Source organism: Chaetodon auriga, chromosome 3, assembly GCF_051107435.1.
Source record: "Chaetodon auriga isolate fChaAug3 chromosome 3, fChaAug3.hap1, whole genome shotgun sequence".
In the NCBI taxonomy this organism is placed as follows: Eukaryota; Metazoa; Chordata; class Actinopteri; order Chaetodontiformes; family Chaetodontidae; genus Chaetodon; species Chaetodon auriga.
This window is the reverse complement of record NC_135076.1, coordinates 9,674,797-9,697,441: the sequence shown is the minus strand read 5'-3', so window position 1 is coordinate 9,697,441 and position 22,645 is coordinate 9,674,797. Positions and strand designations below refer to the sequence as shown.

At 42.8% G+C, this 22,645-nt stretch overlaps 1 protein-coding gene across 17 annotated transcripts in view; it reads left to right on the top strand.

Annotated features, from left to right (window-relative positions):
* The window catches only part of lrrc7 (leucine rich repeat containing 7), a 114,873-nt gene that overhangs the window by 49,772 nt on the left and 42,456 nt on the right, over positions 1-22,645 (top strand). For 15 of the 17 annotated variants that reach the window (XM_076723717.1, XM_076723708.1, XM_076723698.1 and 12 more), the window contains exon 1: positions 3,163-3,769. The exons of the other annotated variants lie outside the window; for them this stretch is intronic. In XM_076723717.1, the coding sequence (XP_076579832.1) occupies positions 3,745-3,769 (25 nt within the window). In that variant the 5' untranslated portion in view covers positions 3,163-3,744. Of the gene's footprint in view, positions 1-3,162; positions 3,770-22,645 lie in introns of those variants that run through there. 17 annotated transcript variants of the gene reach the window in all.

The window sequence follows — 22,645 nt, the reverse complement described above, 5'->3', positions numbered from 1 at the left end:
CTCTCTTAACCCCTCCAGTCAATTTTGCACACCAAACTGTTAGATTGCATGTGCAACTTTTATGTGTGCATGTCCTTTGGCCCCTGGCATGGTTTGGTACAGCCCACTAGTCACAGCCAGCGTGACTTCCTCATTTAGATTTGTAAGTGACTTCCTTCTTTGGGTGTTGCTTAGTGGAAAATTGCTCGCTTGATTCCACATTCAAGATCAGAAATTGTTTTGCATGAATTTGGTTCTGCTCACAAAACCTTGTACTTGATTCCATCATGCTTATTCCTATGATTGCATCACATTATTTAGTTACAATAACAGCATCTCAAATTCAATCACTGTTAAAACTTATAATATGACAGAAGCTCTTGTGCATGGACCATTTGGCTAACCCTAACTGTACCTTAACAATCGTTTACTTGCTATAACCACTATACAGTACATCACCATGTCCTGATGTTGTAAAAAGCGAGAAATTTAAAATGTTCTCACCATTGAATGTAATTCAGAATTGTAAAATGTGTAGCTGAGTTGAAAGACTGCAGGCAACAAATTACACATCAGTCAAACCTCTGAGTTGCAGAGATACACCGTTCCAGTCAAACTGGCATGAGAGTGTTGCACATTGTGGATTAACAAGAAGGTAAGATAACAATTTATAGTCAGCTGGCTCATACTTAGTTGACAAACTGCAACCTGTCTGTTTTGTAGCTTTATTGCTTTCCGAACTGATGTTCCAGAAAATAAAAACTAAAAAGAAAAAAAAATTAATTGGCCTCATGCTGGCTGTGGATGAGCTGATTGGACTCAGGAAGCCGCAAAACAGCAGCCCACTCAGTTGGCTACTGACTCTGAGCAGCAATTTGCCATGCTTTGAGATGTGAGCTCTGGGTAAAGCCGTTCACTTAACATCTATAATGTCCATCACAAAACCAACAGGGGTCCTCTGCAGTTCATCATCTATCACAACTTTGGCGCACCAGCAGCTCGTGAATGATTTGGATTTCTCTTAGTGAAAGTCAAAGCCTCTGGACTTCCATCGTACATTCCCAAGAAACATCTGAATTTCCTGCAGACAGGTGCATGCAGGCATTTAGTGTGTAGCACTAACATAACCAATAACAAGCACATTTGGAAGTTTACTGTGAGTTAGTCATCACCATCAGCAGCAGTCTTGTGAGGTAAAATAATGAGGTAGCTTGAGAGCTGAAGCCTCAATGACACAATGATCATCATCATTCTAGATAGATGGCACCATTACCTTTCAGATTTCATTTTTGGAAACTCAAATGTGGGTCAAGAGGAGGATGAGGTGGAGGAGGAGGAGGGACACATTTATCCTGGGCATAAAGCCAAACACTTTGAGATCTTTGGCAGTTGGGACAGTTGCCGATGATGTCACTGATGTTTCTGCAAACTGACTCTCGCACATACATCTGATCTCCTGAACATGCTGCTGCTGTTAATGCTGCTCACCTGCAGGTTTTACGTCATGGGTTGGCTGGAATGTGTCCTAAAATCTCTGATGACGTCTTTGTGGAGCAGAATGTTGACACTGAAAAGATTTTACCCATAAAGATCAGTTTTTTTGTCACTATGAGGACTAGCTGTCTCTTCTGTGTCTCTGGAGGAGCTTTATCGGGTCTGATAATGATGATGTCATCAGGGTATCATCTTGGGGATGGAAATTTGCTGGAGGAGAAGACTTTTGAAAGACATGGGGGCTTACCAGACAGGGAGGGTCTGATTCTGAATTCACATCACATGGGGTGGATGGCAGTTATTCTCATGCTTTAGCAATCACATCGTGGTCCAATTGTGTGTGGGTTAAAAAGTTCTGTTCACTGGCAGTATTACATTAAATGTAGGTTTAAGTATCTTGAATGGCAGCCCTTACGTGACATGATGACAATCATGTTTGTTGAAAGCAGAATCTGATATACACAAGTTTCCCAGTTTTAATTATGACTTGGATGATGGTGTGATTGCTGCAAGTCAAAAACTGGTTATCATGCTCTGATAACTCTGATATGTGGCAGAATGAAAGACACTTTCAAGTGGCATCATGAATGTTAGGATCTAGTATGTTTGGAGCTGGACTCGTGTACTACAGACTGTAAGTCAGGATATCTCGCCCTCATGTGCTTTGATTTTGACCATCTTGCAAGTCCTCTGATTGTGCAGCACTGAACTCCTGTCCAACATATATATTTGGGTGACTCGGGAGGTCGAGTTTGACCTCTGTCGGTTGGCAGTTTGATCCCCGGCTCTTTCTGTCCAAACGTCGAGGTGTGCAAGACACTTAACCCTAAACTGATCCAGATGGACATGCCTGTGAGTGTGTGTGTGAATGGCTCAACAAAAGGCCAATTGTAAAGCGCTGTTCAGGTGGAAAAGTGCTGTATAAGTGCTGTGTTCCCATATTGTTATATTTTGGAGCTTGTGAGGGGCATTTAACAGTTTTTTTTTTAATTCAAGATACATCAAAAGATTAATCGCGAAAATAATCAGCAGGTTAACCCAATCTAAAAGTTGGAGCCCTGTGCATATGTACGCATGTTTAGAACAACAAAGTAGATGAATAAAACGCCCACATAAACACACAAAGAAACCTTCTCATTTAAAATCATGTTTTAGCAACATTGGGTTATTTTTGTCCACAGAGGACACATTGATTCTCACAGGAAAAGACACAGCCAGCATGGCAACAGTCTCAGGGACAAGTGTGTGTGTGTGTGTGTGTGTATGTGTGTGTGTGTGTGTGTGTGTGTGAGACAAGATGAGATAAAAAGACGACTTCCATTCTTTCGATCGCTCTCTCTCTGTCTCTCTCTCTCTCTCTCTCTCTCTCTCTCTCTCTCTCACACACACACACACACACACATCCGTGCACAATCAGGTTTACAACACAGAGACGCGCACCTTCATGCGCACGCGCAAACGCACCTATTCTGGCGTCCTCGTTCCATCTTCATCTCCATCCATCCATCTCTCTCTCTCTCTCTCGCCCCGCCTCTCCCTCTCTCTCTCTTTCTCTCTCTCTCTCTCTCTCTCCTTCCCTCGCCCCCCCCTCTCTTTCTCTCTTTCTCCTCATCTCTCTCTCTGTCTCTCTCTCTCTCTCTCTGTCTCTCTCCACCCCCCCCCCCCCTCCCTCTCTCTCTCTCTCTCTCTCTCTCTACGGGCGATAGATGGGAGGAGACGCTCCCGCTGAATGTGTTTTCCCTGCAGCGGGGTCTACGGTTACGGAGAAGAGGAAGAAGAGGAAAAAGGAGAGGGTCACCGCTCAGACACTCGGTCACGGATCCGTTCATTCGGTGTGATTTTCATACCCGCACACTGACCTTTTCTTATGCCGGTGTGCCCACATCTTCGCTTTTCTACATGGAGGCGGAGCGAGGCATCTTAAAGAAGCCAGCCGAGGAGATCTGACCGAGAGCGGGGTGTGCGTGCGTGAGTGTGTGCGTGTGTGTGTGCGTGTGTGTGTGTGCGTGTGTGTGTAAACGACTTGGATTTAAACCTCACCGAATGATCCTGAGATGAGTCACACTCTCCGGGTTGATGTGCTCGTCTCCTCCGTTTCCTGGCCCCGGGGGTACTGAAGATGCGGCTGGCAGCGCGGGTACCTGTCCTGGTGTCACACCGGCTCGGTTCGTCCCGGTAGACTGATCCTATCCGGTGCTGCGGTGTCCACAGGGGCCACCAGTGATTTTTTTCTTTTTCTTTTAAACGGATCCGCCACCAGCAGCCTGACAGATGGATAACTACTCTACTTTACAACGTAAGGCTACACGGACTGACACATACCTGCTGCAGTATTTGTCACTCGGTCTGTTGATGATGGGCATCCCTTCATGAATAATCACATAGTGAAAACTGTGCGTCTCATTGTCACCGTTTTGCACAAAATGCCATTTTCTATAAAAACAAAATCACAGACGTGCTGTTATATTCATCAGACGCCTCCAGATTTTACTCTAAGGTATCTTATGACATTCCCATGTATTGTCAAGACCATACATTTTAATGAGGCAGGTGTCATGCGACATATTTAATGTCATTATTTAATATTTGCATCATTATTGCTACTGAACAACACCATCTGGCAGTGTGTACCGTGCATGATTTTTTTCCCCACTTCAAAATGGTACTTTCATTCTTTCATAGACCCTCATTCACTGGTCTTTCAAGGTCTGTGATGAGCTAATGAAACAGCCATGACTGCAGGAGGAGAGGGGGAGTGTGTGTGTGTGTGTGTGTGTGTGTGTGTGTGTGTGTGTGTGTGTGTTCTGTATGAGAGGATGATATATGATGCAGTGTCATATACCCTCATGTCTTGACATGTAGCCCCCAGCCGTTCTGCCATGATATCTTCATGCTTTCATAAAAGACATTCACACTCACACACACACACACACACACACACCTGTTAAATCCAGCAGCCTGAGGAATTGTAGCTTATTAACCTATCTCGCCCATTATTTAGCTGTATCAGTCATGCTTGTAATGACAAAGGCTTGTTAACCATCTGGCTAAATGCTTTATTGCTGCTGTTATTCACCTTTTATTGTCTGGATCATATTTTTTGTGGTTATGTGCTGTGATTTTTTTCGTCCAGTTCTATCACTGAAGGGGACACATACTGTATGTCTCTGACTTGCAGCCAGGGCACCAAAGCAACATGCATAAAGGGCCTCTTCTGATCAAAGAGAATAGTTAATTACATTCCTGTGTGCTACATATTGCAAAGCTTCTCTGTATGTGTTGCCTCTGAGATGGGTTCTAATGATACATTTTCTGTTCAGCAGGGCTTTGCAGTCACTGCTAATAGCCTTATTTTATATCATTTTGCAAACAGGCCTCTATGTGTTTTCAGTGTTGGTCTCTTTCTTTTGAATTGTGGAGCACAGCAGGCCAGGCTATGGCCTGTGTGTGTACACAATATACTGCTTCTAATTCTCCAGTCATGTAGAGGGATCTGCCTCATGTCCAGGACGTAAGCAGTGCCGTCTTTTTCTTTGTGCATATAATGTTTGACTTGCTATGCAAGACAAGTTATTTTTTGGACACTCTGAAGTGATTGCTGAGACTGTGCTGTGCACCAATTACCATTACCCATAGAATGTGATGTGTTTCAGTGACAATATAACCAAGTATGTTTACTTATACGTTGTACTGTACTTAAGTACTGTTTTGAGGTACTTTAAGTATTTCCATTTTTCCATTTGAATTAAAAACCGGTTTAATATTCCTGCTGCTGCACTGCTAAATAGACAGTTTAGGACACAACTCTTGACATAAATGTGTTTTTAAAATGGATGTTTTTGCAGATTAAACAGCTCAACACTTCCTAAAGTCGTTGAAATCAGCTCCATCTGGACCATCCACAGCAGAAATGCTGCTTACACATAAATGCAAACTGGCACCATTTGGCAAATGAGTTTCTTTTGCTTCATAGTTTACATACATTTTGCTGATGATGCTCTGTCCTTCCTTCGATTTTGAAGATGTCAGGCTGGACGGATTAGTTGATAATGAAAATAACTGTTAGATGCAGCTCTCATCAAGAATTTTACTATTAATTACTGTTGTTTTGTCAGCTTGGTGTTCCCTTTCAAGGGAGAAAGCATACAGAGATAAACATACAGGTGTCCGTACAGGTGACAGTGATGATGGTGAAAGTAGTAATAATGTTGATATTATTGTTTCTTTATTCATCAGTCTGTCATCATCTGTTTTACATCGTAGCCACATACTGGACCCATTTCAGTGTAAGTATAGATTTCCTCACAACTCTAAGTCCTTTTGTGTCAGTCTAAATTACATATAAGGACCTCTAGTGTTGAGCGTAATGTTAAGTGCTGAGAGTATTCAGATCCAAGACATGATAAATGCATTAATATTCCCTCTTCAAAGAGCAAACTTGCATGCGGGTAGAGGACGAGGGCTGGCTCCGTCTCTCTGCTGCTCCATTATAGCTCTGACAGGACGCTGCTGTTCCTGCTGATGCTGCTGCTGCTGCTGCTGCTCCTGGTTGCCTAGTGACTGTATCCATGGAACCGGCTCCCATCGTCATGGTGATGGGGCAAGGGAGAGAGACCCAGTGAGGGATGGGGGACAGAGATACCAGTGCATCTGCAGTGTGTTATGATTATGGGGATGAATTGTGATGTTATCGAGGACGATGATGATGATTGTGGCGGCTTTGATGGTGATATATTTGTGTTGTCTGTTGTGGTGATGGCACGAATGATGCTGGAGGAAGTGATGAAGAGTCCACTTGAATTAAGTCTCATATTTTTTGCCAAAATATGACCAAAAGGCTCTTTCCAGAGGAGCTTTGAAGAGGGTGATTGCTTAACGTGGAGGAAAAGTGTTGAGGATATTTTCACAAATCATTGATTGTTTGACGCACGCTGAGTTTATGAAAGGACAGCACAGAAATATGTAGTGCATGATAGAGCAGCAGCAATTAGCAGATTAACACAGAAAATTAATCTGCAACTAGTTTGATAAGCAATTCATTATTTAAGTAATCGCTTTAGTAAAAATAACCAGAATTATGCTGCTCTGGCTTTTCCGACATCAAGGTTTTCTGCTTTTTTATATCTTCAGTAGCTGAATATATTTTAATCTTTAAACTGGTGGCCAGACAAAGGCATCTTCTTGGGCTCTGCGAATTTGATGGGCATTTTTCCCTGCTTTTTGACTTTTTTTTTTAGACCAAACATTTAATTGAGTGATCAAGAACATAACGGGCAGATTCATGGATAATGAGAAGAGTTGTAAGTTGCAGCCCTACTTCAGGAGTGTTTCAAAAGTTTCATCAGTTTTTTGAGAAGACATAAATCCTTTGTAACTTCAGTTCAAGCTGACCAAAGCTACAAACGCTTTCCAGCCACCTTTCAAGCCTACAGGGACTGACGTTTTGCTACATTTTGGATGGAGGATGACTTGACGCAGTGCCTGTGTTTAAGCAAGAAACTACACACTTACAATGTCAGAGTGTTTTGCAGCATTTTTCCAAAACCACTAAATCCATGTTAGGGAACCTTTGCAGGATTTTAGAGAAGCAGAGAGGAGAGGAGGGAGGGAGGAAGAACAGACAGAAACATCATCCTCTTCGTCACGGCACGTACTGTACTGTAGGTTCACACAGGCTGCATGAAACGGTTCCAAATTGGTCTCTCAGAGGATAAATTTATCTCGTTTGCTTTGTTCATTTAACTGGTTTAATGCAGTTTTTTTCCCCTTCCCTGTAAGCACAGATTCATATGGGAGCATCCGTTCTGTCCTGTCTCCAGTCTCAGTGACAGTGTTGCCATGGTTGCATCATGCACATTGTTCTCTCCCGGGTGACATAATTGTTCGGCTCGTGGATGAGACGATCCTGGATCTTGTTCCTGCACAGTCTGACAGGAAAACGAGTATTTATGACTGAGATATTTAACTTCATCCAGTGCTAACGGTGCCTTTTTTCCTTTGGAGGCTCATTCTGTAGTACACCATGTGTTCTTTAGAGTAAAATTAGTGAGTTTCTCTTACCATGAAACAGCCATAGTTCCCATTTGTGTGCTTTTGTAGGAAAAAAAGAACTTCCATTGTTTTGAGTGGAAGCCAAAATTACAGCCTTAAGCGTTAAATGCCTGTTACAGCAGTGTCATGTGATTCCTCAGGCTTCACTTCAAAACCAGTGTCCACAGCTGTGGCTCACCAGGCGTCCTTTTTGCGATACAGTGATGAGACAGGTCACAGAGTTCCTGGTATATCTCTGTCTCAACAAAAAGTCTGGACTTATCCATTGTGACAGCTACAAGAATGCCAAAGAAGATGAACTGTCACTGACAAGGAGGAAGTCAAGCCAGGATATTGTAGCTAGTGTGTATGAAGCTGGAGTCCCTTCTGAGCTAATGCAGCTTTTTGGGGGTGTGTTAAATAGGACAGTGGTAGGGCAGCATGGCCGTATGTGTGACTCACTGCTGGTTCGCATAGAAAACTAAAGGAGCCACAGTTGAGATGCAGGTAATATGGTGGCGGTGTATACTTCTATGTTGATAATGGACAAATTAACAACCTGGCAGGACTGTAGCAAGGTGTTTCACACTTTGTATGGAAGGCTGTGTGTGCATGTGTGTGCGTGCATGCATTTGTGTGGATAGCTGAGTCTTTCACACTTGTCCAATGTGTGACATGTAGTGACCCAGTGTTTCTGCTGAATCTGCTAAGTTTGTGTGCATGTTTGTGTGTGTGCGTGCATGTGTGTGTGTGCGAGCGTGTGTGTATGTATGTGTGTGTGTGTGTGTGTGTGTGTGTGTGTGTGTGTGTGTGTGCAGTTTTATTTCCATCCATGTTTCCTGCTTGCTCAGTTTCACTCTGAAGGGAGTTGTCCTCGGACGAGTCATGTGACTCTAAGTGTTGCATTTTATTCTGTTGTCAGTGGATACCATAGGCAGTCTAAAGAGTGGACAGAGCTGATGGAACTGCCTCGTACCTGCATATTTTCTAATGGCCAGCAGGGGGCAACTCCACTGGCTGCAAAAAGAAGTGTGATTGTATAAAAGTCTACGAGAAAATGACCTTACGTCTCCGTTGATTTCAATGATGTTTAATTTCCCACGCTTTAGGGCGTGGGTGTACCTTGTGATTGACAGGTGTGTCCCCAGGTTCTCAGTCAGATCCAATTATGGCAGCTCCACCCTCCCATCCAAATATGGTCACCTCTGGCTCCAAAACCCCCAAATTTCAACAGCTGTTATGCCAAACTTGAGGCTTGTCAGCGGTAGCAAACACACCAAAATATGGCATCACGGTGGCAACTCAGTTTGCATATCAAGTAACCCCATGTGAAGGTCCCAACCCACAGGTTGAGAAACCTACCTGCTTATCCTCATTTCACTTTTTCACAAACATTTCATGACTCTTTTTGTGTCACAGCGTGTTGTGACAGGCAGTAGATTCTAAGACAGTCGCGCATGTTACTCAGCAGCACACACTTACACAAGTCTCATCAACAAAGAAAGTGTTGTGTGTTGATTTGCAGAACATTTCAACTCTAATGGTAAAATAGCAGCAACATTGCAGGAAGACGCAGGATTTTACAGCCCAGATGTCTGTAGCTGCTTCGTAGGACATCAGTACTGTTTCTTTTTCAGCCATACATCAGTCCAGCTTTTTGCTCAGTGAAAGCCACAAACTCTGCATCTTTCAGCACAATAGATGGTAAGTTAAGTCACTGATATAACTAATTTCACAGCTAGCTCAAAGGCTGAAAGGCAGCCTTTGAGCTAGCTGTGAAATTAGCAACAAAGTGACTAATCCCTTTTTTAAACCTTGTTCCACGGAGAAAAATAAAATCACAGGCTCTTTTTGTTGCAGTGCAAGCTTGTTTTATGCTGCAGACAAATAGCTGACTAGCGCTTGAAAAGCCAGTCCCTTGTAGAATACAGATGTCCACTTTCAGAATTTATTTATTTAATTTTGTCTACAAATTTTACATTTAAATGCTTTTCTGGGAAAATTCGAAGAGAAATTAATTTTCTTGTGTTTGAAGTCAGAAGTCACAGAGTGTACAGCAAAGCATCTGATAGGCTGATCATCGAAGTATGAGGGGCCAAATCAATATTTACGCTTTGTTTTTGCTCTATTGGAGAAGCGAAAATGGAAAAGCAGAACAAAATGAAATGATTTGGCATCTGTTGAGAGGCAGTTTCCACCTGGGTCATAGTCCATGGTCAACATCTCAGCTATCAAGATGCCCACTACGATGCTGCAAATGATATAAAAAGTCAGTACTGCTTCTGATATAAGTATGAAACTGTTGGTTGTCCCAAAACACGTGCCAAGTCCAAACTGAGCCAGTAATTCCTAGAGAGGGCATGTAATGTGTGACAGTCTCCCAGGAGACAGGAGGAGGAGGAGGAGGAGGAGGAGGAGGCGGCAGCGGCGGCGGCGGGTGGGTCTGCATCCTGTGCTGGATGGTCCACGTGTTGCCGTGGGCGACCCAGTCTCTTCTTAATGAGACAATGGCCCGGGCAGCCTCTGGTCTGAGCTCTTCATTAGACGACTCAGAGTACGCCAGGATGTTTGAATGTGAGAGAGAGGGAAACAGAGAGCGACCCCAAGGCCTCTGTTAGAGTCTTTAAGATCCTCTCATCCGTTCCAGACTCACAGCATTTAACATGAGGGTAATTTGAACCTATTGAGTCTGTGAATAATGGCCATCACTTTGGAGCAAAAATAACCACATCCTCCATCAATGAAAGGGCACCGATGATATGGGATAAAAGCAGGAACATGTGATCAGAATTGGTAGCGTCCTCTGAGAAACTTTTAGAAAGCAGAACAGCAGAGAGACTAAAAGGCAGAGAAGAAGAATGAAGTTGAGAGCAGGAGAATAATCTCTGTAAATCGACAGCATCTGTCTCCTGTCCCGCTCTGTCTGTCTCAGCTCAGCTGTCATTGGCTATCAGACAGGAAGAGACTGAGAGATGGCTGCTCTCAGTGCATGCTGGTTCGCTGCACTTTGGGATTTCTTCATCACAATTAGACAACTTTTTTTCTCTGTTATCACAATCCTACCATGTTTATGTTTGTAGGTTCTTCCTTGAAGGACAAGTGTGTCATTCTTCTGTACTTTTGTTATTGTCAGTAAATCCCATGATGACACCAAAACCAACATTGCAACAGTGTGTCTCAAAGCAGCATGTCTGTGGCTCTCCGTCCCATCCCACTCATTCTAACTGAAGACATAAATCTTTATGTACACTCACAAATAAATTCTTTAATTTTTAAAAAAAAACAGATAATTTTCTACAACAGCTGGATACTGTAGTTTGTAGTAAATGTTTCTCAATTCGGACTGTTTTCAGGTGCAGATCTGGTGCACTAGTGAGTATTTCTGGCGGCAGGATGTTGTACGCTGCATGTGGTCGTCATGACGAAGGAACATGTCAGCCACTGCAACAGTGTGGCTCATTGGTGTGTTTTGACAGCAATTGAGCCTTGTGGCACAGAGAAATACAATATATTAGATTTGCCCTGTATATGACTGCTGTAGGAGCAGCACTGGGGTCATCTGCTTTGCCCTAACTGAGCTACTCCCACCAGGATCAGAAGAGGAAATGGAGACTTGGCACAATGCCACTTCCTTTTAGGCTCAGAGGAAGGAAATTATTTTCCATCCTCTTCTTTGTAGCAGTAATGAATGCTTTAACAGAAAGGCAAGTCAAAGGGATGATAAAACTGCATTCTGTGGTCACTGGAGCTTTTTCATAGCATATGTTTTGACATTATTTTCTGTACCAGTCTCTGCTCTGTAGCTTTGTGTAGAAGTGTAGAATATCAGCAAATGTCCCATACAACCATGCAAGCATGACAAACATTCATTAATACAATATTACCGAAAGCACACTGTGTTGAAGTGCAGTGAGACATGACAACAACCAGCCTGATTATCTCCCAGTGAAACAATGGCTGAGTGATGCTCCATTGAGTGATTTTCATCCATTCATGGCTTCATCTCAGGGATGAGATGTGGTAATTTTGTTTGACAGTGTTTTTTCTTTACATTTGAGCACAGTCTCCGGGCTCGCTGTAGGCATCGATGTGTGGAGAACATTCATAAACCACTCCGCTACACGTGACTGGGGAGACCTCAGACCAGCGTGTGTGTGTGCGTGTGTGTGTGTGTGCGCGAGCAGCACACTGTGTCACTGTAGAGTGTGTTCATCCATGCATGTGTCTGAGTGCACTAAGAATGTAGTGTGCATGAATTGTGTGTGTGTGTGTGTGTGTGTGTGTGTGTGTGTGTATGTATGTGTATTCACATTGTGGGGTACATAAATCTGTTTACACTGTCACATTGTGGGGATTCACTTCCCTTTTGAGGACATAACATCACATAAATCTTGACATTTTAAGGTGAGGGGTTAACGTTTTGGATATGGTTACAGTTTGGGTAAGTCTCCAGTAAATGTCTCTGTAATATCCCCAAAAGTGATGGAAACACAACTGTGTGAGTAGGGGTGTGTGTGTCTGTAAGTGTGTGTGACACAGAGAGAAAGAGAGAGAGAGGAAGAATTGACTGACTGTGAATTTTCCAGTTAAAACGCTGTCATTTCCATCCCTCCAAATCTTTTTTTTTCAATCACTTTCCCCTTGAGCGTGCATGCGTACATGCATGTATGTGTGTGTCTAAAGCTCGGGTGCTTAATGCATCACTGACTTTCTCTTTATTGCCATTCTTTCTTGCCTCTTCTTGTTGACTGTCTCTTTCTCTCTCTGTGTAGCATGCAGTATATCAGTATATGTAGGCCAGCTCCCACTGGTCTTATGGGCTCTATAGGTGTCCATTGGACTGCCTATATGGCAGCTGTAGCATGCTCTACTGCCTCGAACATGCAGGGCTTATTTGCAATTCAGTCATAGCTGCTGACATGTGCACCAAGCGCACAGTAGATGCTGATATTTTTCAGTGATCTGATGCATATGAACATTTACTTTCCTTTACAGTGATGTAATATTTTTGGTTGGTGGTCCCAAAAAATGAAGCAGTAACCTCTTGCAACATTGATGTTACGTGTCTATATGTTGTGAGTAGCTCAACAGTGATTTCCCTCTCTAAACTTTCTTGATGGATTCATTTTAAGAATTTTTGTTGATCATCCTGCAATGAACAGGGAAAAGCAACATTTAGAGAGGCACATCCCTCTAATCATCTCACAGCATCCCAGATTCATCTTGTGACCCATTTTAGGGGTCCCAACCTCCAGGTTGTTATAGAATAGTTTGATGTTAGCAGAGACATGTATTTTAACTGGACTTCCTGTTAGTTTTATTTGTTGTAACCAAATAATCTATGCTATTATCCACTTATACAGTGATAATGATGGGATAGAAATGATATGATGGATCTATGAGGATGCATATTGTCATAAATAGTTCCATAATGGTTTCCGCGCTTTTATATGAGATACTTTTTCCACAAGAGCTCAATCATTGCTGGAGTGCAGCTTGTTAGAATCAGGGTTCATACAGTATTTCTGGTCTTTAATCCCATAAGCCCATAATATAAACACCACACAGGGAGGGAGAAACAAAGTATCAGAACATTAAGTCCCAATAGAAGTGAGCGCCTTGTGTCTTTTATATTCCTGCAACTTTATTAGCAAGTGTTCAGACCAAAAACGTCCCATGTTAAGTGTGTAAAAAGGGATGCACTGATGTGGGTGTGTTGCTTCAAGTACCACTGAGACGGACAGGAAGTTGAGATTGAGTAACAGATTTTTGTGTTTGAAGGCTCATTAGAGGTCAAAATACTACACAGTGTGGTGTTACAACTCTGGAAAGTTATCACAATGACCTTCATTTTATCTTTTATCATCTAGATAAGATCATCTGCTTTTGTTCTTAACAGGATCAAACTGTGATTAGAGTTAAACGGCTGCACCCCTCAATGTTCCACCTCACTGGTATATCAGAATTCTCCAGTGAGGCAGCTGGTGTAGAGGTCTGAGCCACAGATAAGACAGTTTGTTTTAAAACATTACAGAGAGGAAGGCAGAGAAACAGAGAGAGGTAGGGGGATGAGGGCATGACAAATAGCAAGTACAGACTGTGTGTTGTCCCATAGTGCTTTTGTGGGAATGACGTAATGTTCATTTTTGTGTATGAGCACATTTGCAACCAAAGTGTGAAGATTCAGAGTTAAAGTTGAATATTCCTGCAGTAAGAAAAAGTTGCACTGCATTCCTCGTTAGCTGAAGTATGAAACTGTGTTCTACAAGGACAATACATGAATACATGATATGTATGCCTCCAAAATGCTGTGAGTCGTGATGAAGTTTGACGGCGCCCAGGTCTGTGGGAGTGAAGTGTCTCACCCTTGACTGACTGGCCTAAATTTGCCTGGTGATGCCCACGGCGCCATGGCAATGGCATCGTGTTAAAATCATTTTCCAGAGCGCCTTTGTGTCGTGACTAGTGGGCTTCACACCAGTGTGTTCTCAGGGAGCTGCCTCCTCGCTCTGACTGCCCCTCCTACTGTCTCTCTCTGTCCAGACAGGGAAGCTGTCTGTGGTTACCGCTACTGCAACAAGCTGCACCTGCTGGGTACTGATGATAACTGGGGTGACTGGTGGTCAAAACACCATGCTCATGCTTACAATGGTGATAGAGGTGTCCTCTCAAGCTTTCCATCGTTCCTTTTTTTCAGGCATCTCTGCCTTTATTTGATAGAGATGGTAGAGAGGTGACAGAAAATGAGAGGAGAAAAGAGAGATGACATGCAATAAAGGTGTCCTATTTCCCGTCAGTGCTCCAGAAAAGCAGCAATTTTCTGACATTTGAGCTATGGCCATCACTTGAAGCAATCCAGCTGGTATGTGTTTCACTTTTTCACCCGCAGTGTTCATTATCAGCCTCTCACAGCAGAAGAAATAATGAATGGACTATGAGTGTTGACTGCAGGTGCTGTATGTGATTGGTCGTGGAGATCGGGGGCATACAGCTGTGACTGACCTACTGAAATCTGACTTTTTGTTTGTTTCTTGCTTATTGAGCATAATAATGGGCAATGTTTAAATGAAAACTTATTTGCTGTTTTGCATTGCTCCGTGTTCTCCACTGTACCAACAACACACTAGACCATTGTTCCACAGCCAAGGTATGCATGAAACTGTGAAATTTGTCCTCTTGCAGCAGAAACACATCCTGCTATGATGCATCAGTCATCAGCTTTTGTCAAAAGTCCATGGGATGTTTTTTATATGCTACAAGACATACGATTGAAATAAGGAGTCAGTGCCATGGCTGAGCATGTCCGACTTGCAGTGCACTAATGGCTCATAAGTCTCATAAAGTCAGATTCAGACAGCCAGGGTGACATATGTCACATACCACAGGAACCAATCCTGTCAACCTGCATGATGGCGCTTTAGAAAGCAATGCATAAAACATATCACCATGCTGATGCATTGACTTCTACATGAGCCTGTTGAATTCACTCTTCTACTTCAGAAACAGTCTCTGGTCCAAACATCTATGGCTGAATTACTCCTATAGTACTACTTGCCATTGTGTAGCGTACAGTAGCTAGCATACAGAAAACAAGCAGAGGTTTGTGTGCTTGGTGAGTAGTGGTGGAGGGGTCGGTGGAGAGGCAGAGATTACTTAGAAAAACGCATGCTAAATGAAGGCAAAGGTGTACAGTCATAGAAAAAACTTTTGAATTTGCAATTTTAAAGTTTTTAGGGGTCTAATCGATGCCTGGACAGAAACTTTAAACACAATTTAATTCACCAAAAAGTTTGATCCACAAAATGTTGAAAAGCTGGCACGTCAGAACTGCTCAGCTCCAGAGCTCCATGTTTTACCACACACACTGTGCACCTGCAAGTTTGCATTCCAGTGCACAGAGCTATAAAACAGTGGGTGTTGAAATGAATTCCATTCCTGGTCTATTTTCCTCACCTGAGGGACCAGTTCAGCAGTGCTGCATAAAGCTTGTCAAAATGGTCCTCTTAGCTAGGGCTTTTTAATTAGTGTTTTATGGTAATTTTGGGCAATTGAGTCCCCAGTTACCATGGCAACTGCTCACTGTGCAATTTCCATGGATTGTTAAGGAAAGCTTTAGGGATAAAAACTTACTAAAGGGTGTTTATGCAAATGCAGGCTGTCATGCACTGTGAGAAAAACACTGGAAACCCTGCAAACTTGTGAGAAGAGTTTGTCTACGGAGGGACTGTGCTGGGAGGTCACAGGTTCAATCCCTGCAACACACAGTTCGCATCAGTGTTAAGGTGACCTTGAGCAAGTGATTTCAGCCTGACATGCCTGTCTAAGTATAAAGGCATGAGCTGAAAGCTGAAAAATATCACTGTAGTGATGAAAAGCCACTGCATATTATCTGTTTTCATTTAGGAAGAGGCAGAGAGGGGAGGAAGAAGGGAGGAGAGGACAGAGGGGTGACAGAGGCAGCAGCAGGTGATAGATGGAGTGAACGCATGAATAGAGATCCAGACAGCCATGCACAGCTATCAGCTGGCAGTAAAAAAGAGAGATTGACTCCCGGCCAGAGCAAGAGAGAGCAAGAGAGAGAGAGGGATGACAGAAAGATAGAGAGGTTGTTCCAGATAGCAGCAGGTCTCACAGTGTGTACAGACAGAGTTTTTCAGGTGAAGGTGAACCGTTCCCTTGCAATCAGGACTCTGTGTGTCACATTGCAGGAGAAGAAACCTGGACACGTCACATATGAGAGCAATAATGCATCTAGGGCAAAAGTCACAGGTTAACCAATTCTTGTCAGTTAAAGTTAGGGTCAGGGTCCACCCCACTCTGCAGTTCCCCGTAGATCTGTGCAGCTTTAGAGAGTCTTTCAGCCTACTGTTTTGATTCACCCTCACCGCTCCCACCAGCATCATTACAGGACGCAAGGTCGTCCACTCATCACAGGGTTGGTGGGTCGATCCCACATGTCCACATGTCAAAATGTCTTAGGGCAAGACACCGAATCCCAAATTGCACCCAATGTTTGGGCCAGCACCTTGCATGGTACCTTCCCGCCATCAGTGTGCGAGTATGTGTGTGTTTTTTAAAGGTATGAAGAAGTAAAACTATCTCATGTTTCACAATAAAAAAGGCAAATAGTCAGAAGTCCAGTCAGGGTAAAACCACTTGTCCTATCAGGTTTGGAGAGTTCCACATGGGTAGACTCTCACCAAATGTACACTCAGGCGACATTGTTCATGTGTGATGTGGATCAGACTGTACTGTGCATGAACTGGCACATCATGTTGGACCTCGAGAACAGAAGGTTTATGCACCTAGTGTTCAAGATGTTAAATCAAATTAACCCAAAACTTTTAATAACATGTGTCACCCTGTTCTTAGTATGAACTATGAATAGTTCAAAGCTTCTAGGTCAACAGTGTGAAGGCATGACACTGTAATAGTAGATGTGTGTGTGTGTGTGTGTGTGTGTGTGTGTGTGTGTGTGTGTGTGTCTTCTCTCCTTCGGGCTCTGAGCATTGCTGGTGGAGCTGCTGGGACACCAGCATGGCAAGGTGACCTTAAATAACTGAATAACACACGATTAAACACACGCATGCTCACACTTAAGCAGAAATACACTCTTACAGACTGACATTGACACCAAGAATCAATTTAACAGCCTGTTTGTCGTCCTCTCTGTTTAAGATTAGTCTTCACAGTAACTCTGATCTCCTTTCAGACGATGATTTTACAGTCTCATTCAGGTTTGGCTGTAAATCTGCAAAGTAAGTAGTTAATTCAAAGCATCAATGAATTATTTTCATTATTAATCTCGTCAGAGGGCATTTGAGGTCGAGTGTATGTGACTTGGCTCCGCGCAAAACCTGAAACGTTTGTTGCATCACACTGAAGACTGTGCAGCAGAGAAACATCTAAAATATCTTGCCTGCAGTCAGGCAGTGTGCGTCTCTTTCGACCTTCTTATCCAGAACATTTGTATCGGTGGAAGCTGAGGAGTGGGTGATCAGGACATCAGACTACGCTGCTTCACCCTCCAGCACCAACACAAGCACAGTCGATACAGTTAGGATGCTTAACCACTCACTCTCCTTGAAGATATGAATGTGTCCTTCACGGGCTTGATTAAGGAGTTAAGGAGTTTAATTCACTATGTGGATAGGCAGACTTCAGTTTTGCAAACTGGGGAGTAAAGTTATCATTTCCATTTTCTCCTTCTCATGATTGAGACCAGAGGACTCAATCTGTGGAGATTTCCTTCATTCTCAAACACAAGATGATAAGTTTATCTTTCCAGTGAATCACCTCCTGGAATTTAAACATGGATTTAGATGGAGACGCTCCCGTAGAGAGGAAACAAAAAGTACCGTGCACTATTTAAGATGGCTTCCCTCTCTGTCTCTTGGTAGGGGTGGGATGGAAGAATAGAAAATTCAACAGAAGGAGGTAGAGTGAGAGAGTAAGTGAGAGAGAGAGAGAGAGAGAGAGAGAGAGTGAGAGAGAGAGAGAGAGAGAGAGAAGCCTGAAAGGGAAAAGAGAGAAGACAGAAAGTGGAGACGTGCCGGGGCGTCTCAGGCAGAACTGGGCCACTGAGCACAACCCTGGAAGAACAGAGAGGAGAAAAAAGAAAAGACTGGCCTGGAAACGATGGAGAGAGAGAGAGAGAGAGAGAGAGAGAGAGAGAGAGAGAGAGGGGGAGAGAGGGGGAGAGAGAGTGAGACATGACAGAAGGAGAGGAGGGAGAGGAGAGGCTCAAATAAAGTCTGTTCTCTGTGAGCCTCACTGAGGAACAGTTGGACGACTGCAGCCTTGGGATGAAAAATCTAATAAGTCGATCTGGAAATGTTTGTGAACAGCCAGCTGACTCTCTGTTGATAGTGACATCACTTTACATGAACACATAATGCTTCACACCCTGTTCTGTTTTAGAGTGCCTCTGATCTTTGAAGGCTAGAAGAGAACGCAGAGACCAGACCTGCTGTACTCAGAGGTGGAAGAAGTATTCTGATCCTTTAAGTAAAAGTACCATTGTATTAATTTAAAAGTACTCCATTATGAGTAAAGGTCCCACATGCAAGTATTATCTAACTGTAAAATGTCAGAAGTGAGGAAGAGGGGAACTGTTAATTACAGACATCTGAAGCAAACAAAGGCCCCAAACTACACACTGCTTTGCTGTCAGCGACCACAAACCAGGAAAGGTTTACAACTTTAGTTTAATCTTCAACAATGAATGTTTTTTTTTATAAGCTTATCATGTTTTTTGTAAAATGTAAAATTCTTTTCAGCGATGTTGCTGTGTTCAGTTTTATGAGGAATGAAGACCAAAGATTTCCTTTCCATTCGTGAAATTTTAATCTTCCTGTCTATATGTTTTTCTTCTTGAGCACGCAGTGAATAAGTTCAGAAGCTACAAATGCATTTCCATGTTCTGTATATCCAACACTGGACTGTTGTCTTTATTTGGGCGGCTACTGACAGTTATTTTAAGTCACAAACTTTTTCACTGAATTGATTCATTGTTCAGTACAGTGGTCCTTAACCTATCTGGCATGTGATGTGATTGAAAGATAGTCCTGAAGAAGTAAGATTATCTAGTAATTTCCAAGAAAAAAGGCACTGAAGAATTAAAAAACAAGGAAACTTTGCCAATCAGAACTATGTTTCTTTTCTGCTTTTCTCTCTTGACAATCATGCCACAACCCCTCAGATTGATCTTGTGATGTTTTATGAGGGTCCTGAACCTCTGGTTTAGTCTAATGTCCATCACATGTGTCCTGATGGCCTAGTGATTAAAATGCATCCCATAAAACTTCTCCCTCTCAATGTTTCCTTTCTATTTATACTGTAAATATATCCGATAAAGTCCAGAATCCGACAATTTTCAATTTACAATAATACATTGACAGAAAAAGAAGCAAATAGTCACATTTTAGTGGCTGAAATCCACATGTATTGGCCATGTGTGCTTAAAGAATGATTTAAGCAAGCAATCCATTTTAAAAACTTGTTTTCAGTTGAATTTCCTGTTAATTAATTAATCAGCTTATCATTTCAGGAATGCTCTTTATCAGCTAACACATGTAAACCCTCTACTGTATGTGAGAAAATCGCTGCAGTAACACTGAAATGTTCCTCTCTGACAACACGACTCTCTGTCACGCTGCCTGTCTCTGTCTGGCTGCTTGTTTATCCGTCTTTATTGAGGACTATTTATATCCCACTGTTTTCCCGTCTAACTTTCTGTCTGTCATGGGTTGGTATTTGTCACTGAATGCAGTCAGGTCAGAGCGAAAACAGAGAGAAAACAGGAGCTTTGGAAACATCTACTCAGGTCATTCTGCAGTTGGCGTCTGAGTTTAAGTAACAAAACTTTGACCCATTTGGTGCATCATTGGTGAATTTGCTCATTCATGCATCTGAGCAGAATTGATTCTCTTATTTTGGGTGCAGGTGAATGTTCAGCTGTTGTGTTTTTTTGCTTTTTTTTTTTTGTGGTGGTGAGTTGTTATTTTTAGTGTCGGCGATGTAAGGGTCGTTGGGTTTTACAGACATGCCACCTGGAGCCACTGTGGCAGGCAGATTGGACTGACTGAGTGTGAAAACGCCCAAACCATGACTCACCAAGACTGTGTGGTGCTTTCTTGAGACTTTGTCCTCACCAGGAAAAGGAAAGTTCTTAAATATGATGGCATTTTCCAGACAGCAATATATCTTAAGTGGGTGAGTAATTTCCTCGATAGCAATGGTGGATTATGTATGGTATTGCTATACAACTCCCACCAAGACCTACTTTAATGTTATCCTCGAAGGCAATATTTCCCTTATGTTAACAAAAGAGTTTTAGTTCCCTAAAATGTAATCAGACCTCAACCATAGCTGCAGTCCTGAATAACAAAAGCTAGAGAAGACATGCAGCTGACTGAAAAGCCTTTACCCGTAATATACTGTTTGCTGTTCAACAGCTGCCTGTCATCACCTCATCACTGCTCGCAACCAATCATGTTCTCCAACAGTCTCTGTGACATAGTGTCATGTAACGCTTCTTTTTTGGGGGGGCAGATATAAAAGAGGGATTCCCAGAAACTACAATATTAGTCCTCTCCTCCACATTTCTCTGTGTCTGGTAAAAACTAAACTTCCTGTTGCACTACTGCATCAACTTTTCTTTGTCCACTTTTCATCAGATCACCACAGAGCTTCCAGGCAAATGTGCTAATAAAGTTAAAGCTTGCAGACTTTCAACCCAACCCTTTTTCATGTCACTGATCAGTATCGTGTTGCTTGCTATGCCGCAGTGTCTTGAGAGGCAGTGCACTTGCATCCCATTTAATTAACAGAGACTTACTCTGCTCCATGTCATGCAGCTTTAAGTGTATCGTCTCCTTAAGACATGAAATCATAAAAAGTGCTGTTAGCTCAGAGCTCAGAGGATCTTGGGTTCAAATCCATCTGCTGGCTGAGGCATTATGGGTAGAATTTGCATGTTCTCCATATGGCTATGTTGTTATCATATCACAATACAAAGTAGGGCTGCAACACATTATATATTCATCAACTATTAAACTACTGATTAATTCGTACATAGTATCAGGAAATGGTGAAAAATGTTCATTTTAATTGAATTGTCTTGTGTTGTCCAACCAACAGTCCAAGACAAAATATATTCAGTGTACCTTCACAGAAGAATTCAGAAACTAGCAAATATTCACATATGAGCAACTGGAACCAGTGAATTTGGACATTTTCACTGAAGAAATGACCCAAAACAGTTAACCTTGCAGCTGTAGTCCAAAGATCTGCAGGTTAGATGAACTGACCACTAAATTTGCCAGTAGGTGTAAATGTACATACAGCATGTGTCAGTCCTGTAACAGAGTGGCTGCTGGTCCAGCTTACCTCACCTTTGACTATCAACAAAAGTGAGTGAGTGATGGATGAATTATTGGCCAGATCAACAAGTACACACAAAAACACAACACAGAAAACTGACGAGGTCAATATTAATGTCTTGTCTTCATGTACTTTTTCCCTGTTAATGCGATGTGTGGCTGGAGGATATCCCAGGTTGCATTGGCCTTGAGGCTGCACAACACCCAGAAGGTCAAACCCAGTGTCAATCATCCATATCCATCATTCCCCTGGAGATGCACCTGTATTTCAAACCTCAGGAACATTATTTTCTGATCGTTCGAGTGCTTGTGAAATGACTGATGGCAGCACTTTAGTGTAGCATACTTGGAGATCCTAGCTCAGAGCAAACTGCATGCATGTGCTGGTGAAGGTAACTGCTGTAAATGGTTATTTAATGAATGTATAAAAGAAAGAACAAGCTGTTCCTGGCTGCTAGTTAGCTAACTGCCTCCCACATGCACGGTCTCTCTCTCTCTCTCTCTCTCTCTCTCTCACACACACACACACACACACACACACACCACACACACACTGCTCAATGATTTGCTTGACAATGTGAAGCACGGGGATGTACAACAGGATCTTCCATTTTCTCTCACTGCTGCAAAGTAATCATGAGCCGAATGAGTCCGCGTGTGTGTCTGTCGTTCTATTGATTCATATGTGTGCAGGCATTTTTTTTTTTTATGTGTGTCTGTGTTTCACATGTGCTTGTGCACGACAGAGTGCGACTGTTTACTTGTGAGAGAGTGCAGAAGCCTGGGGTGAGTGCAGCATTCACACCTTTACTAAAAACAAAGGCAGAGCCAGAGACAGAGAGACGTGCAGAAGCTCTTCTAAAGCTCGTTTTCAGGTGCTATAAAGGTGTCTGATATACTGAGTCTATGTAAAGCGTCGCCAAATGTGGAGCGATCGCCCACTGAGTGCAGCATGTTCTGTTTTATGACAGAGAGAGAGTAAAAATACACCCAGCTCCTGGGAGACGGTCTCTATGGCAGCCGTTACTATGGTGATTGCAAGGCTGCACGTGAAGTGATGGCTGTCGTGGGACTGTGGGGAGTTCACCCTCCCCAACACACACACACACACACACACACACGAACTTCGATGATGCGCAGAGGGAAGAAATTAGAGAAGAGACCATCTGAGGTGAAATTGAGGCAGAGTGATGACAGCAGGTGGACCGCTCACTAGTAAAGACAATTTACTGATAAATATTGGATTTTCTTTCTCCACT